At 41.2% G+C, this 17500-nt stretch overlaps 1 protein-coding gene across 10 annotated transcripts in view; it reads left to right on the forward strand.

Moving 5' to 3' along the window:
• LOC127002141 (kinesin-like protein unc-104) overlaps positions 1 to 17500 on the forward strand; it is a 130376-nt gene that overhangs the window by 31326 nt on the left and 81550 nt on the right. For all 10 annotated transcript variants that reach the window (XM_050867749.1, XM_050867751.1, XM_050867752.1 and 7 more), the window contains one exon: positions 845 to 954. In XM_050867749.1, the coding sequence (XP_050723706.1) occupies positions 855 to 954 (100 nt within the window). In that variant the 5' untranslated portion in view covers positions 845 to 854. The remainder of the gene's footprint in view (positions 1 to 844; positions 955 to 17500) is intronic.

The following is a 17500-nucleotide window of genomic DNA, read 5'->3' on the forward strand; positions in this document are numbered from 1 at the left end:
ATATTCATTCATACATGTACACACTAAACTACTACTACTACTACTACTACTACTACTACAACTACTATTCCTGTTTTTTTTTTCTCTCCAATATCCATCTTTTTCTTTCCTTTTTATTTCTCTACATTGTTTTGCCTTTTGCTCCTTCCTTTCTCCCCCTTTCTTTCCTCCCTTTATTCACCTATTTTGCTCTTTTCCTATTCTTTATTCTACTTTCCTCTTTCTCCTTCTTCATCTCTTCTTTTTTTCCTATTTGTATTTTTCTCTCTCCTTTATTATCCTCCTTTTCCTCTCCTTCCTCTTCCTCTCTTTCACTCTTCTTGTTGTTATTTCATCTTATTCCTTTCTCTCGTTTTCTTTATCTCCTTATCTTCAGTGTCTCTCCTATTTCTCTACTTGTTGTTGTTGCTCTTTTTGTTGACCTGTTTTTTTTTCCTCCCCTTCATTTCTTTTTTTTGCTGTTAATACTCCTTCTTTTTCTTTATCTTCTTTTCTGCCTTTTTTGTTTGTTTTCAATACTCATCTTGTCTTCTCTTCCCTTCACAAAGTCTCAAACATGTCTTCTTTTCCCTTTACAGTTCTATCAAAACGTTCTATAATATGTATCCTCATGTATCGTATCTCAATGTATGTATCGTGAATTGTGTCCCTTCTCTCCTCTTCCTCACTCATCTCGTCTCGTCTTCCCTTCACAAAGTCTCAAACATGTCTTCTTTTCCCTTTACAGTTCTATCAATACGTTCTATAATATGTATCCCCTTGTATCGTATCTCAATGTATGTATCGTGTATTGTGTCCCTTCTCTCCTCATCCTCACTCACCTCGTTGTCTCTTTCCTCCGCAGAGCCGCCAACATGTCTTCAGTCAAGGTCGCGGTGCGGGTTCGCCCGTTCAACAACCGCGAGATCGTGCGGGAGAGCAAGTGTATCATAGAGATGGGCGGCAAGACGACCAGTGAGTATTAGACCGTCTGTTTGTTGCTGTTGGTGTTGTTGTTTGTGGTGGTTGTGGTTGTGTAAAGGAAGGCAGTGTTCATTTTTTGAGAGTTCAGTTTATGCTTTTTTTTAAGATTGTAGTGTTAATAATCCATTTTAATATTTGTTTTACACGCTGTTTTTAATATTGCAATGAAGGAAAAAAATCCGCGTTGCTTAATTTTCACGTTTTTATTTTTAGGCTTCCAATAAAGGTACCGTTCAATTTATGCGAATTCAGTTCATGCGGTTTTTGGAATATTGAAATGTAAACAACCTAAAACAAGTCCCCGTTACGGTATATTTTACATGTTTTTCCTTACAATAACATAATCTAAACACCATGAATGTTAATGTATTCTTTGTGGTGGTAGTGGTGGTCACGTGACTATGTTTAGACGCGTCGCGAATTCAGTTTACGCGTTTTTTTAAGATTTTTGTGTCAGAAATCCAAGCTACCTCTCACTCTTCACACCTTTTTTTTTTACAACAAAGGAGACAGCTCAAGGGCACAAAAAAAGTAAACAATAATAAAAAAATTAAAAAAAAAGCCCGCTACTCGCTGCTCACAAAAAGAATCCAAAGAGGTGGCCGAAAGAGAGGTCAATTTATAAAGAAAGTTATCTACCTGTGTATATGTATATGTATGTGACTGTATCTATGAATATATGTATAACAGCACGAATTCCTCCCTCAATATGTATTCTTTATAGGTTTAACTTCGTGACATAGATGAGCTTTTCTTTGTCAGTCTTTGCAACGGGGCATCATAACTACATCAAACACACGAATTCCTCCCTCAATATGTATTCTCAGTAGGTTTAACTTCGTGACATAGATGAGCCTTTCCTTGACAGTCTTTGCAACGGGGCATCATAACTACATCAAACGCACGAATTCCTCCCTCAATATGTATTCTCTGTAGGGTTAACGTCGTGACATAGATGAGCTTTTCTTTGTCAGTCTTTGCAACGGGGCATCATATACATCAAACACACGAATTCCTCCCTCAATATGTATTCTTTATAGGTTTAACTTCGTGACATAGATGAGCTTTTCCTTGTCAGTCATTGCAACGGGGCATCATTACTACATCAAACGCACGAATTCCTCCCTCAATATGTATTCTTTATAGGTTTAACTTCGTGACATAGATGAGCTTTTCCTTGTCAGTCATTGCAACGGGGCATCATAACTAAATCAAACACGAATTCCTCCCTCAATATGTATTCTCTGTAGGTTTAACTTCGTGACATAGATGAGCTTTTCCTTGTCAGTCTTTGCAACGGGGCATCATAACTACATCAAACACACGAATTCCTCCCTCAATATGTATTCTCTGTAGGTTTAACTTCGTGACATAGATGAGCTTTTCCTTGTCAGTCATTGCAACGGGGCATCATAACTACATCAAACACACGAATTCCTCCCTCAATATGTATTCTCTGTAGGTTTAACTTCGTGACATAGATGAGCTTTTCTTTGTCAGTCTTTGCAACGGGGGCATCATAACTACATCAAACGCACGAATTCCTCCCTCAATATGTATTCTCTGTAGGTTTAACGTCGTGACATAGATGAGCTTTTCTTTGTCAGTCTTTGCAACGGGGCATCATAACTACATCAAACGCACGAATTCCTCCCTCAATATGTATTCTCTGTAGGTTTAACTTCGTGACATAGATGAGCTTTTCTTTGTCAGTCTTTGCAACGGGGCATCATACTACACCAAACGCCTTCTTCGTCTATGCCTTTCGCTACAACACGAAATCAAAACAGTTATATTGAACCATCAAGGATAACATTTCAGAATCTTAAGCGTCACTGATCGAATTTTCGCCTCCCCTTCCATTTCCTTTTTTTTCTGGTTTCGTTCGGTCACGCGGGAGTTATTTTCGCTCCTGTGACGTCAAAAGGTTAGCCAGTGATAAATATTGTAACCGGCGATGCTATGAATCTCACTGAATGGAGGGGAAGGAAGGAAGAGCATCGTAGCAGCGTTGTCAAATTATCGTACTTAGCGCATTGTACTTTCCCAGTCTCCCACCGATAACTATTGCAAAAAAGAACGATACCCATCAATATTTAACAGTTTCAACGATAACTTTAACAGACTATCGTTGTTTGTGAATGGAGGGGAAGGAAGGAAGGGCATCGTAGCAGCGTTGTCAAAATATCGTACTCAGCGGATCGTATTTTCCCATTTTCTCACCGATAACTATTGCAAAAGAACGATACCCATCAATATTTAACAGTTTCAACGATAACTTGAATAGACTATCGTTGATTGTGAAGGTACGGGAGTCTGGGTGGCCTAAAAATGAGAAATACAATGTTGAGTACGATAATTTGCAACGGTGCTTGATAGTAGTAGTAGTAGTAGTAGTAGAAGTAGTAGTAGTAGTAGTAGTAGTAGTAGTAGTGAGTCGCCCTTTACATAACTGGTTAGGACGAGAGGAGACTGCCCTTTCCCTCCCTCCCTTCTCCCTTTCCTCCACCTCCTTCTCTCCCTTCCCTCCCTCTCCTCCCTACTCTAATAATAATTCCTACGATCTTCCCTTCCTTTCCTCTCCCTTCCTCTCCCTCCCTTCCCATCTTTATCCCTTCCTTTCAATCTCCCTTTATCTTTCTCCCTTCCTATCTCTTCCTTTCTTCATTATTTCCTCCCTATTCACCTCCTTTATTCGTATGTCCCTTCTCCCTTTCCTCCACCTTCTCTCCCTTCCCTCCCTCTCCTCCCTAGTCAAATAATAATTCCTACGATCTTCCCTTCCTTTCCTCTCCCTTCATCTCCCTCTTTCTATCTTTGTCCCTTCCTCCCTTCCTTTTCAGTCTCTCCCTTTTCGTCTGTCTCCCTTCCTATTTCTTCCTGTCATCATTATTTCCTTTCTATCTACCTCCTTTATTCGTATGTCCCTATCTTCTTTCATTTTATCCCTTCCTTTCTTCTCTCATTCCTCCTCCTTTCTTCCTTTCTCCCTCCTCTTTCTTTCTTCTATTCCTCCTTCCTTCCTTCCTTCCCTTCCTCCGTATCCACCCTTTTCTACGATTATCTCTTTCTTCCTTCCTTCCTTCCTTCTTTCCTTCCTTCCTTCCTTCCTTATCTACCCTTTTCTACGATTATTCCTTCCTTCCTTCCTTCCTTCCTACCTTTTCCTATCTCAGTCCATCCCCCTCCTCCTCCTCCTTCTCCTCCCTTCCTCTCCCTCCCTCCCTTCCTTTCTTCATTACTCTCTCCCTCTAACCTGCTATGCTTATAATTATCTCTCCATATCTTCCCTCCCTCCCTCCCCTCCCTTCCTTCTCTCCCTTCCTCCCGTCTTTCATTCGCTTCTCTCCCTTCTCCCTTGTAATCATCCTTCCTTAATTCCTACCTTACTCTCCTTTTCTTTTGAGAGAGAGCGAGAGAGAGAGAGCAAACAGAACCAGGAACAAAAACAATACGAGTGTGTGTGTGTGTGTGTGTGTGTGTGTGTGTGTGTGTGTGTGTGTGTGTGTGTGTGTGTGTGTGTGTGTTTGAGCCGCCAATTGCCTGCCTTTCAAACACTCAACTTACCTGCCCACTGCTAATTAAACGCACACACACACACACACACACACACACACACACACACACACACACACACACACACACACACACTCCACGCAATAACCAATCATCATCAGTGTTTTGGCTGTTAAAAGGACAGTAGTATTGGCGACACACGTACATACACACACACGCACACACATACATACGTACATACACACGTCAAAGGAAGTTAATTGCCAGGTATCATATGTCTGCATGATTCTCTCTCTCTCTCTCTCTCTCTCTCTCTCTCTCTCTCTCTCTCTCTCTCTCTCTATTGTCCTGGTTTTCCCACATTGCGAAATCGAAAGGAAGAGAAAGAGGAGGAGGAGAAGGAGGAGGAGGAGGAGGAGGAGGGAAAGGAAGACTGGTTGAAAGAGAAGCTGAAGTAGGAAAAGAAAAATCATGAAGAAAGAGGAAGAGGAGGAGGAGGAAGAGGAGGAGGAGGAAAGGTTAACGAGGAGAGGAAGAACAAAGAGGATTTAAAGAAGGAGGGAGAAAGGAAGATAAATGAGGAAAAGGATAAAGAAGTTGTGTAAAGGAGGATCAGGAAGAAGAGGAAGAAGGAGAGGAGGAGGAGGAGGAGGAGGAAGAGGAGGAGGAAAACTTGTACGAGGATAAAGAAATAAGGAGAACGAGTGGAAGACGAGTAGGAGGAAGAGGAGGAGGAGGAGGAGGAGGAGGAGGAGGAGGAGTAGGAGGAAGAGGAGGAGAAGGAGGAGGATATCACATTCTCCACTCAACAAATATTTTCCGAGAAGTAATTCATTTCGATAATATAAAGAAAGATTAAGCCAGCTCCCTTTCCTTCCCTTCCCTTCCCTTCCTCTCCCTTCTCTTCTCTTCCCTTCCCCTTCTTTCTCTTCCCTTCCCTTCCCTTACCTTACCTTCTCTTCTCTTCCCCTTCCCTTCGCTTTCTTTCTCTTCCCTTCCTCTTCCTTCCCTTCCCTTCCCTTTCCTTCCTCTCTCTATTCTTCTCTTTCTTTCCCTTCTTTTGCCTTACTCTTCCCTTTCTTTCCATTTACTTGTGTCCATTTCCTTTCATTTTCTTCCCTTCTCTATCCACGTTCCTTTCCATTTTCTTTCTCTTCCCTTCTATTTCCCTTCGCATTCCTTCACTTTCATTCTTTTTCTATTCTATTCTCTCCCTTCCCTTCCCTTCTCTTCTTTATCCTTCCTTTCCTCTTCCTTCCCTTATCGTCCCTTCCTCTCCCTTCTCGTATATATCCCTTCCTCCCTCTCTCATATCCTTCCCTTCCCTCTCCTTCCTTTCCCTTCCCTTCCCTTCCATTCCTCTCCCTTCCCTTCCCTTCCCTTCCCTTTTCATATTTCAGTCCCAAGGTAACATGAATTAGCGAGCTGTCTGTCACTCACTCACTCAATATCTCTCTCTCTCTCTCTCTCTCTCTCTCTCTCTCTCTCTCTCTCTCTCTCTCTCTCTCTCTCTCTCTCTCTCTCTCTCTCACGTATTCAGGCTGGCAAATAGACGCACAGGAAGGGAGGAATAAATGAATGCATGAAGGAAGGAAGGAAAGAAGGAAGGGAGGGAGAGAGGGAGGAAGGAAAAAGAGCGAGATGGAAGTTGGTCAAATATTCAGTCAATCAGTCAGTCAGTCAAACAGTCAGCCAGTGAGTCAACAAGAAGATATCCAGGCAACACACACACACACACACACACACACACACACACACAACGCAATCACAATATAACATAGACAGTTTTTCCGCATTGTGAGCAAGGGAGAGAGAGAGAGAGAGAGAGAGAGAGAGAGAGAGAGAAAGAAAGGGAGATAGGAAGAATGGAATGAGGGGAGGAAGAAGGAAAATATGATAAGAATGAGGGAAGGAAGGCAAGGAATGGAAGGATAGGGAGGGAGAGAGAGAAGGGGAAGCCAAGTTTGCTGTGGTCAGAGAAGGGAGGGAAGGGAAGGGAATGGAGGGGAAGGGAAGAGAAGGGAGAGAGAAGGGGAAGCCAAGTTTGCCGTGGTTAGAGGAGGGAAGGGAAGGGAAGGGAGGGGAGGGGAGGGGATGTGCCTAGACAATTTCTTAGGCTTCTCTTATTGAAGTTACACACACACACACACACACACACACACACACACACACACACACACACACACACACACACACACATGCGTAGAACACGTGATGTCTTGCTTTTGTGTTTCTTTGTTTTTCGTCTTTCTCATTATTATTATTATTATTATTATTGTTATTATTATTATTTTTTTTTCTCATTTTTCTTCTTCCATATTTTCCTCTTTGCCTCTGTTTTCTTTTCTTCCTTCCTTCCTTTCCTTCTCTCTTTCTTTTTGTTTCTTATCTTCCTATTCTTTCTCTATTCACTTTTCTTCCTCTTTATACATCATCCCATCCTCCCATCATCGTCCCCTCTCTCATCTCGTCCCTTCTTTGCCTCTCCTTCCTCTCTCTCTCTCTCTCCCTTCTTTCTTAACCCTCTTTGTCATGGTGATCAGGTCCCGTCTCTCAAGGGCCCCGTGTTTACATTATGCCTCAGGACACCCTAAGGCTCGTCCGCTCCCTGGGCTGTCTCCTTGAACTTGGTAACACATTCTTTGCGTGCGAGATTGCGAGGCTTGTGTTATTATGTTCCTGGTGGTGGTGTTGTTGTCAGTGGTGGTGGTGGTGGTTTTGTTTATAAGGTGAGGTTAGGTTCTGGTTATGTAGCCGAGAGAGAGAGAGACAGAATGAGATAGATAATGATGATAGGAAGGAAATAAGAGGAAGGAAGGAGATAGCAAGTGAGAAATTAAGAGGAAAGGAAGAAAAGATAGAAAGAATAGTCTTTACAAACAAGAAGACAGAGAGACAGAAAAACATAGGCTTATATATAGAGACAAAGAAAGAAAGGCATATTTAAAAAGACAGACAGACAGGCAGATAAAACAAAGGCATATTTAGACAGACAAACGGGTAAACAGACAGAGAAAGACACAGACAGACAGACAGGCAGGTAAAACAAAGGCATATTTAGACAGACAAACAGGTGAGCAGGCAGAGAAGGACACAGACAGACAGACAGACAGAGGAGCGGAGAAAGAAAGACATACATTTTCTCTTCATCCTCATTCCTGTCCCTCCCATATGCTCCTAACTTCACCTCACTTCCTCTTCTCTCTCCTGTCCATCGTATATGCTCCCAACTTCTTTTCAATTCCTCTTTCTTCTCTCTCCTGTTCATTGCATATGCTCCCAACTTCACCTCCTCGTCTCTCTCCTGTCCCTCCAATATGCTCCCAACTTCACTTCATCTTCTCCCTCCTGTCCCTCCAATATACTCCCAACTTCACTCCCTCTTCTCCCTCCTGTCCTTCCAATATGCTCCCAACTTCACTTCCTCTTCTCCCTTCTGTCCCTCCAATATGCTCCCAACTTCACCTCATCTTCTCCCTCCTGTCCCTCCAATATGCTCCCAACTTCACTTCATCTTCTCCCTCCTGTCCCTCCAATATGCTCCCAACTTCACTTCCTCTTCTCCCTCCTGTCCCTCCAATATGCTCCCAACTTCACCTCATCTTCTCCCTCCTGTCCCTCCAATATGCTCCCAACTTCACTTCCTCTTCTCCCTCCTGTCCCTCCAATATGCTCCCAACTTCACTTCATCTCTTCTCATTCCTGTCCCTCCAATATGCTCCCAACTTCAATTCATCTCTTCTCATTCCTGTCCCTCCAATATGCTCCCAACTTCACTTCATCTTCTCCCTCCTGTCCCTCCAATATGCTCCCAACTTCACTTCATCTCTTCTCATTCCTGTCCCTCCAATATGCTCCCAACTTCACCTCATCTTCTCCCTCCTGTCCCTCCAATATGCTCTCAACTTCACTTCACTAAATTCCTCTTTCCTCTCTCTCCTGTCTCTCGAAACCCCTTACTTTCACTCACCACTAAGAGGGTCGAGGCACAAACGTAGTAGCATCAGCCTTTCCATGACATCTCTGCGTGACTAACTTCCTCCTCATTCATGGCTAACTTCTCCCTCTCTGTAGCTTAACTAATGGCTTGCCGGGCATATGAAGTTAGCTCTCTCCTATGATGTAACTCTCCCATTTAAAAAGTTCCTGAGTACATGCGAATACTGGATGTTAATAAAAGGGTGAAGGGTTATGACTGTAGAGTTTGGTGACTACGGTTTGGTGAGAGATTGAAACTTGTCGAAAGGAAAATGTACAGAGCAAGAAGTGTCGTTTATTATTGTGATGCTACGCGATTCACCATTCAAAGTTCCTAAACAAAATACGCAAATACAAGACAATGAAGGACCTCAAGAGTTACGGTACACGTCCAAAATCAATATCGAAAATCTACATAACAACATGGAACAAGTCCTACGTATCAGACAACTTTGATTCTTTAGATATTTTACGATAAAGAAATACATCCGTGTCTGGGCATCCACACACACACCGAGATCATTCACAAAGGAAACAGAGCAAGAAGTGTCGTATATTATTGTGATGCTACGCGATTCGCCATTGAAAGTTCCTAAACAAAATACGCAAATACAAGACAATGAAGGACCTCAAGAGTTACGAAACACGTCCAAAATCAATATCGAAAGTCTACATAACAACACGGAACAGGTCTTACGTATCAGACAACTTTGATTCATTAGATATTTTACGATAAAGAAATATATCTGTATCAGGGCACTCACACACACACCGAGATCAGTCACCAACCAACACGGAATCTGATATGGGGAAGAGTAAAAACTTCAATACAATGTTCAGGATCGTTCTTTGAAGTGTACAGAACAACATGAAAGAGTATGCGGATATGAAATACATGCGATTCACTAGATGATATTGGATTAAATCGTATATAACCTTTTACACATATCATATTTACTTTTAACCTCATAACATTTCAATAGGTGATATTTGCAAAGGAGAGAGAGAGAGAGAGAGAGAGAGAGAGAGAGAGAGAGAGAGAGAGAGAGAGAGAGAGAGAGAGAGAGAGAGAGAGAGAGATAAAAGAGATAGACAAAAGACAAGAAAGGAAGAAGAAGAAGAGAGCATAACAGGTTGTATCTCACCCTTGAAAGCTAAGGATTTACAGAGACTCGTATTTTCACCGTGGATTACGCTGACGTTATTTTCACCGTGGGAATACACTCGCCCCGACTACACTAGCCTACCTTTCACTACACTACCCGACACTACACACTACACTACCCGACACTACACACTACACTACCCGACACTACCCTTTCCATTTTTCTCTCCTTCCTTTCCTCCTCCTCCTCTTCCCTCTCTTACTCTTCCCACCATTTCCTTTTGCTTTCCTTTCCTCTTATTTCCCCAATCTCCACACACACATATTACCCTGCCCTAACCTAATCTAACCTGCCCTACCCTACCCTACCTTACCTTAGACTAACCTAACCTACTCTAACCTTACCTAACCTATCCTAACCTAACCTTACCTACCCTGCCTTAACCTAACCTAACCTAACCTACCCTACCTTACCCTAACCTAACCCAACCTACCCTATCTTACCCTAATCTAACCTAACCTAACCTGTTCTACCTAAACCTACCCTAACCTATCCTAACCTCACCTACCCTAACCTAACCTAACCTAACCTACCCTAACCTAACCTAACCTACCTTACCTTACCCTAACCTAACCTAACCTAACCTAACCTACCTTACCCTAACCTAACCTAACCTAACCCTAACTTAATCCTAGTATACATAGTTTCTTTTTTCCATCTCTCATCTACGTTATTCTTTGTTATTTTCGTCCTATCTCTCTGTTTCCTGTCTTGTAGTTCGTCTTGTAGGATCTCTTGTAATTATTTTCTCTACTTTATTCTTTGTTATTTCAGTTCTTTATCTTTCTGTTTCCGATCTTGTTATTCTCTGTACTACGCTTTCTATTATTCTCTGTTATTTTCGCTCTATGTCTATGTTTTCTATCTTGTAATTCTCTTTTGTAATCTCTCTCTATATTTTTCTTTGTTATTTCAGCTCTTTCTCTCTGTTTCCGATCTTGTTATTCTCTGTACTACGCTTTCTATTATTCTCTGTTATTTTCGCTCTCTCTGTTTTATATCCTGTAATTCTCTGTTGTAATCTCTCTATATATTTTTCTTTGTTATTTCAGCTCTTTCTCTGTTTCCGATCTTGTTATTCTCTGTACTACGCTTTCTATTATTCTCTGTTATTTTCGCTCTCTCTGTTTTATATCCTGTAATTCTCTGTTGTAATCTCTCTCTATATTTTTCTGTCTGTGTTTTCTATCTTGTAATTCTCTGTTGTAATCTCTCTATATATTTTTCTTTGTTATTTCAGCTCTTTCTCTGTTTCCGATCTTGTTATTCTCTGTACTACGCTTTCTATTATTCTCTGTTATTTTCGCTCTATGTCTATGTTTTCTATCTTGTAATTCTCTGTTGTAATCTCTCTCTATATTTTTCTTTGTTATTTCAGCTCTTTCTCTCTGTTTCCGATCTTGTTATTCTCTGTACTACGCTTTCTATTATTCTCTGTTATTTTCGCTCTCTCTGTTTTATATCCTGTAATTCTCTGTTGTAATCTCTTTGTTCTTTGTTATTTCAGCTCTTTCTCTCTGTTTCCTATCTTGTTATTCTTTGTAGTACGCTCTATCTTTCTTATTCTCTGTTATTTTCGCTCTCTGTTTTATATCTTCTAATTCTCTTTTGTAATCTCTCTCTATATTTTTCTTTGTTATTTCAGCTCTTTCTCTCTGTTTCCTATCTTGTTATTCTCTGTAGTAATCTCTCTCTGTATCATTCTTTGTTATTTTCCTTCTCTCTGCTTTATATCTTGTAATTCTCTGTAATAATCTCTATTTTTCTTTGTATCTCCGCTCTTTCTCTCTGTTTCCTATCTTGTTATTCTCTGTAGTACGCTCTCTATTATTCTCCGTTTTCTATCTTGTAATTCTCTGTAGCAATCTCTCTGTATTATTTTTTTGTTACTTCAGTTCTCTCTCTTTTTCCAATCTTGTTATTCTCTGTATTATTCTTTGTTATTTCCTCTCTTTCTCTCTGTTTCCTATCTTGTTATTCTCTGTAGTACGCTCTCTATTATTCTCCGTTTTCTATCTTGTAATTCTCTGTAGCAATCTCTCTCTGTATTATTTTTTTGTTACTTCAGTTCTCTCTTTTTCCAATCTTGTTATTCTCTGTATTATTCTTTGTTATTTCCTCTCTCTCTGTTTTATATCTTGTAATTCTCTGTAGTTATCGCTCTCTGTATTATTCTCTGTTATTTTCGTTCTCTGTGTTTCATATCTTCTAATTCTCTCCTGCAAGCTCCCCCTAGTCCCCAAGATCCTTAGTAATGTCTTTTATTTTCCCCTAACGCACGCTTTCATTATTTCTGGCCGGGGATATTAGTGGATTTAATTTCAGCGGGGATTACACTTGCAAGGCCCTCAGCTTAGCATATTATTTCTTCCTTTAAGGTGTGTGTGTGGGGGTATCGGGGGGAGGGGGGGGGGTACGAGGAGGTGGAGTAGAGGCAAATGTTAGGAGAAGAAGTGGAAAACATTACACACATTCACGTACATTCACTTTTCTTTTCATTTCCTTTTTCTTTTCTTTCTTTCCTTTCCTCTTTTCTTCCTCCCCTTCCTTCTGTCCCTATTCCCTCCTCATTTTCCTCTTCTCTCGTCCATTTTTTTTCGTACATTTCCTTTCCATTTCCTTCTCTTTTTCTTTCTTTTCTTTCTTTCCTTTCTCTTCTTTCTTCCTCCCCTTCCTTCTGTCCCTCTTCCATCCTTCTCATTTTCCTCTTCTCTCTTCTTCTCTTTCCCTTTCTCCTCTACACACACATACACTCCTCTCCCTTTTCTCCTCCCTTTTCCCTCATTCCTTTCTTTCGTCCTTCCTTTTTTCTCCTTTTCCTTCCTTCTATTTCTCTTCCCTCCTCATTTTCCTCTTCTCTCTTCTTCTCTTTCCCTTTCTCGTCTACACTCACGGACACTCCTCTCTCATTCCTTCTCTATTTTCCTTTCTTTTCTCTTTCTTTCCTCCTTTTCGTCCTCCTCTTCCCTGTATTACTCCCATTCCCTTCCCATTTTCCTTCTCACTCTTCCTATCCTCACCTTCCCTCTCTTCATCTCCTTACCTCCTTTTCCTCCACCCTCTTCCTCTCCTTCCCTTTCTCACACCTCTCCACACACACACGCAGAAGAAAACTCAACCAAAAACTTCACCAGACATCAGACTTAACATCACCCAACAAATTCCCAAAGCGATATTTTAACTCACAAAAACACACACACACATTCACTCATATCTCCAGCAAGAACTACATACTGGCTTACCTTTCACAGAGTAATACACAAACACTACCACTATTTCACATACTAACAGTGACCCACATATATACACCCCCCCGTTAGCAAAGAGGATTAAGCCAGGGTTCTTTTCAGCCGGATATGAAGTGACTGATATTCCCAAGCAAGGTTCATTGACATCCATTGGTGTGACATTTGCAAGTAGACTTCGTGTGTGTGGGTGTGAATGTTTTATGGGAGGTGAGGGAGGGAGAGTAGGAGGGAAGAGGGAGAGAGGGAGAAAGACGCATAGTAACCGAAGGAGAGACAAATATGTATAGGAAGCAAGAGAGAGGGAGAGTAAGAAAGAACGAAGTAAAGTAAACGAAAGAAAGTTAGAAATAAAGAAAAGAGATAAAAGAGGAGAGAAAGAGACAGTGAACAAAGAAAGGAGAGAGAGAGAGAGAGAGAAGTGAAGGAAATGAGAGACGGAGAAAAAGAAATAACGAAAGAAAGCAAATGAGGAAAGGAAAGAGATAAAGAGCAAGAAAGGAGAGAGAAAAAGAGTAAGAGAGAGAGAGAGAGAGAGAGAGAGAGAGAGAGAGAGAGAATGGTGGGGAAGTCGAATGAGTCAGTTTAAAAGGGGAGTGAGGAATGTGGAGACCATGGAACACAAAGAAGACAGACAGACTGGCAGACACAAGACAGACAGACAAACACAGACACAGACACAAGAGCAGACAGACACGCAGACACGAGAGCAGACAGACAGAAACACAAATTCATATCACACTCTTTCTGTTCGCTGTAGATTATTTTCACTCAACCCAAAGAAAAACAAACCTATAGTCAACTCAAACCTAACCTCACATCCTCCTCAAAAACTCTACGGAAACATCTTGCCGGGTTACATTCATATGAAACTCCTATTAGTCACTGTATATAATTTTCAGTTCACCCTAAACAAAACAAGCTTACAGTTGCCTCAAACCTAACCTCACTCCCTGAAAACTCTACGGAACTATCTTGCTGAGTTTCATTTACTCGCCAACAAACTACTCACTGTATATCATTTTCAGTTCACTCTAAACAAAACAAGCTTACAGTTGCCTCAAACCTAACCTCACGCTCCTTAAAAACTCTACGGAACTATCTTGCTGGGTTTCATTTACTCACCAACAAACTAGTCACTGTATATCATTTTCAGTTCACCCTCAACAAAACAAGCTTACAGTTGCCTCAAACCTAACCTCACGCTCCTTAAAAACTCTACGGAACTATCTTGCTGGGTTTCATTTACTTGCCATCAGACAGCTATATTACACTCCTAGTTACTGTATTTCATTTTCAGTTCACCCTCAACAAAACAAGCTTACAGTTGCCTCAAACCTAACCTCACTCTCCTTAAAAACTCTACGGAACTATCTTGGCGCGTTTCATTTACTTGCCAGACATCCATGTTACACTCCTAGTCACTGTATATCTCTCACTCAACTTTAAACAACTAAAAACTGCAGCCAACTCAAGCTCACTCCTTCCCTGAAAACTCTACGGATACATTTTGCCACGTTTCATTTACTCGCCACCGGACATTCATTTTTCACTCTGTCACTGTATGTCATTTTCAGTCAACCCGCAAAAATACAAACCTGCAGTCGCCTCAAACCTAAACTCAGTTCGTTCCTGAAAACTCTATGGAAACATCTTGTCACGTTTCATTTACTCACCGACAGACATAACATAAGAACGTAAGGAGTCTGCAAGAGGCCGGTTGGTCTATACAAGGCAGCTCCTGTACACTCAACCCCACCTTACCTCACCATCCATGGCTTTATACTCGCCACCTCCGCCAAAGCTTTCACTCGCCTTGACATAAGCTCCTCAATCCTCTCTTACGGGCGAAAATAAAAGAAAAAGAATGAAGGTTTTGGAGTTTCTTTCTAGCTTGCTTAAGTCTGTTGGTTGGTTTTTCTTAATGCAGTTTTCTAGCAATTTTTTTCCATGTGTTGAGTCGCATGTGGTATTAACTCTCTCTCTCTCTCTCTCTCTCTCTCTCTCTCTCTCTCTCTCTCTCTCTCTCTCTCTCTCTCTCTCTCTCTGTCTTACGATGTATTTTTAGTCTCGTTTTGAAGGAGAGAATAGAAGCAGAGACGTGTGTGTGTGTGTGTGTGTGTGTGTGTGTGTGTGTGTAAGCGTGTGGGCGAGGCCAGAAGGATACTTATGAAAATGATGATCAAGGAGGAGGAGGAGGAGGAGGAAGAAGAAACCGGAATTAGAAGGAAAAAGCGAGAGATGAAGTGAAGAAGGAGAGAGAGAAGGAAAGAAGGTGAAAAAAGGGAAGAAATGAAGGAAGGAAGGAGGAAAAGAAGGAAGAAGTAAAGGAAGGAAGAGAGTAGGTCTGGCTGTGAAGGTTTTGCGAAGGTGTTGGTCTGTATTGATCAAGAGAGAGAGAGAGAGAGAGAGAGAGAGAGAGAGAGAGAGTCTAGCTGGCGCCGACTAGATTTTTCTTTTTTTATCTTCCTCTTTTCCTCCTCCTCTCCCTTCTTTCCTCCTTCCTTCCTTCCTTCCTTCCTTCATGGTACAAATTGGTCTACCAAGAAATCCAGTAATCTATTCCTGTAGTAGTAGTCGTAGTAGTAGTAGTAGTAGTAGTGGTAGTAGTAGTGGTGGTGGTAGTGGTGGTGGTGGTAGTGGTAGTGGTAGTAATAATAGACGTTGTGGTAATGATTATACCCTCTCTCTCTCTCTCTCTCTCTCTCTCTCTCTCTCTCTCTCTGACTCATTCACAACGACTGCCACTCCCTCCCTAACCTTGTATCGATCCAGCGCACGCACACACGCACGCACACACACACACACACACACACACACACACACACACACACACACACACACACACACACAGCTGGTTTGGTTATACATAAATACGTATTCGCACACATATATACATACATACATACATACATGCATAGCTTATTAGCCTGCAGGGAGAGAGAGAGAGAGAGAGAGAGAGAGAGAGAGAGAGAGAGAGTACATGTTTTATTGCTTTCTCGTTTGTTATCTCAATTTGTCACGTTATTTGTTATTTTCTTCGTTATTTTTTGGAGATTATTTTTCTTCTAAGATAAGCTGAACAATATTTTCCTTTATCTTTTCTTTCTTTTCTTCCTTTTTTACCTTCTTTCTTTCTCCCTTTCTTCCCTTTTCTCTTTGTTTAATTTTCCTTTCTCTTTTCTACGATCTGTCTGTCTGTCTGTCTGTCTTTTAGTATGCGTGAGTCACCTGTCTAACTATCTATCTATCTATCTTATCTATTTTTTTCATCCATATTTTCGCCAAACATTTTTCTTGGTTATTTCTACTCCTTATCGACTTTCTTACCCTTGCTACCGTGCGTGTGTGTGTGTGTGTGTGTGTGTGCGTGTGCGTGTGCGTGTGTACTAAGATGGCGTGTGGCGTGTGCATATATCAGATAGGTGAAGGTTACTTTTGCTACTCTGCTACTGCTACTACAACTACTACTACTACTACTACTACTACTACTTCTACTACTACTACTACTTCTACTACTACTACTACTTCTACTATTACTACTTCTACTACTACTACAACTTCTACTACTACTACTACTACTACTACTACTACTACTACTTCTACTACTACTTGTACTATAACAACAAAAACATTACTACTACTACTACTGCTACTACTACTACTACTACTACTAATATTATTTTTTTCCTCGCTGCTACTTTTGATATTCTCTCTCTCTCTCTCTCTCTCTCTCTCTCTCTCTCTCTCTCTCTCTCTCTCTCTCTCTCTCTCTCTCTCTCTCTGTGTCATGAAGTGCACTCACCAAGATTCACTCATAAATTATTCATACATTCATCCGTGTCTGTATGTAAATGAGTGAGTGAGTGGGGGTACCAGTATCTCTCTCTCTCTCTCTCTCTCTCTCTCTCTCTCTCTCTCTCTCTCTCTCTCTAATATGAGGACGTGTCGATTTGTTTTTTGTGTGTGTTTTTTGTGTGTTTTTAATTGAAGCCATGTACGTGTGTGTGTGTGTGTGTGTGTGTGTGTGTGTGTGTGTGTGTGTGTGTGTGTGTGTGTGTGTGTACAAGAGATGATGTTTAAGAGGAGGAGGAGGAAAAGAAGAAGAATTAGAAGAAAAATGAGAAAACAGAAGAAAAAAAAGAAGGTGGTGTGTGTGTGTGTGTGTGTGTGTGTCAGTATATACACAAACACTTAAGAAGACGAGCTTAAAATTACCTGTTGAAACTTACCTGAGAAAAGATGGATGGAGGAATAAGAAGGAGGGAGAGAAAAAGAGGAGGAAGGAAGAAAGAGATGGTTGGAGGGATAAAGAGAGAGGGAGGGAGGGAGAGAAAAAGAAGGATTGATGGAGGGATAAGGAGGAAGGGAGGAGTTGGAATTGCCTTTTAAGGAATTGGAAAGGAGGAAGAAGGTAACGAAAGAAAGAAGAAAGGAAATGAAAGAAGAGGGAGGGAAGGAATGAATGAAGGAAGGAAGGGATTGAATGAAGGAAGGAAGAAAAAAGTATGGGAAAGAAGGAAGAGAACGAAAGAAGGAAAACAGACGAGAGAGAGAGAGGGATGGAAGGAAGGAAGAAAGGAAGGAAGAAAGAAAGAATGGAGGAAAGGTAGGAAGATAAAAGTAAGGGAA

The sequence above is a fragment of the Eriocheir sinensis genome, chromosome 22 (genome assembly GCF_024679095.1).
Source record: "Eriocheir sinensis breed Jianghai 21 chromosome 22, ASM2467909v1, whole genome shotgun sequence".
Taxonomy (NCBI): domain Eukaryota; kingdom Metazoa; phylum Arthropoda; class Malacostraca; order Decapoda; family Varunidae; genus Eriocheir; species Eriocheir sinensis.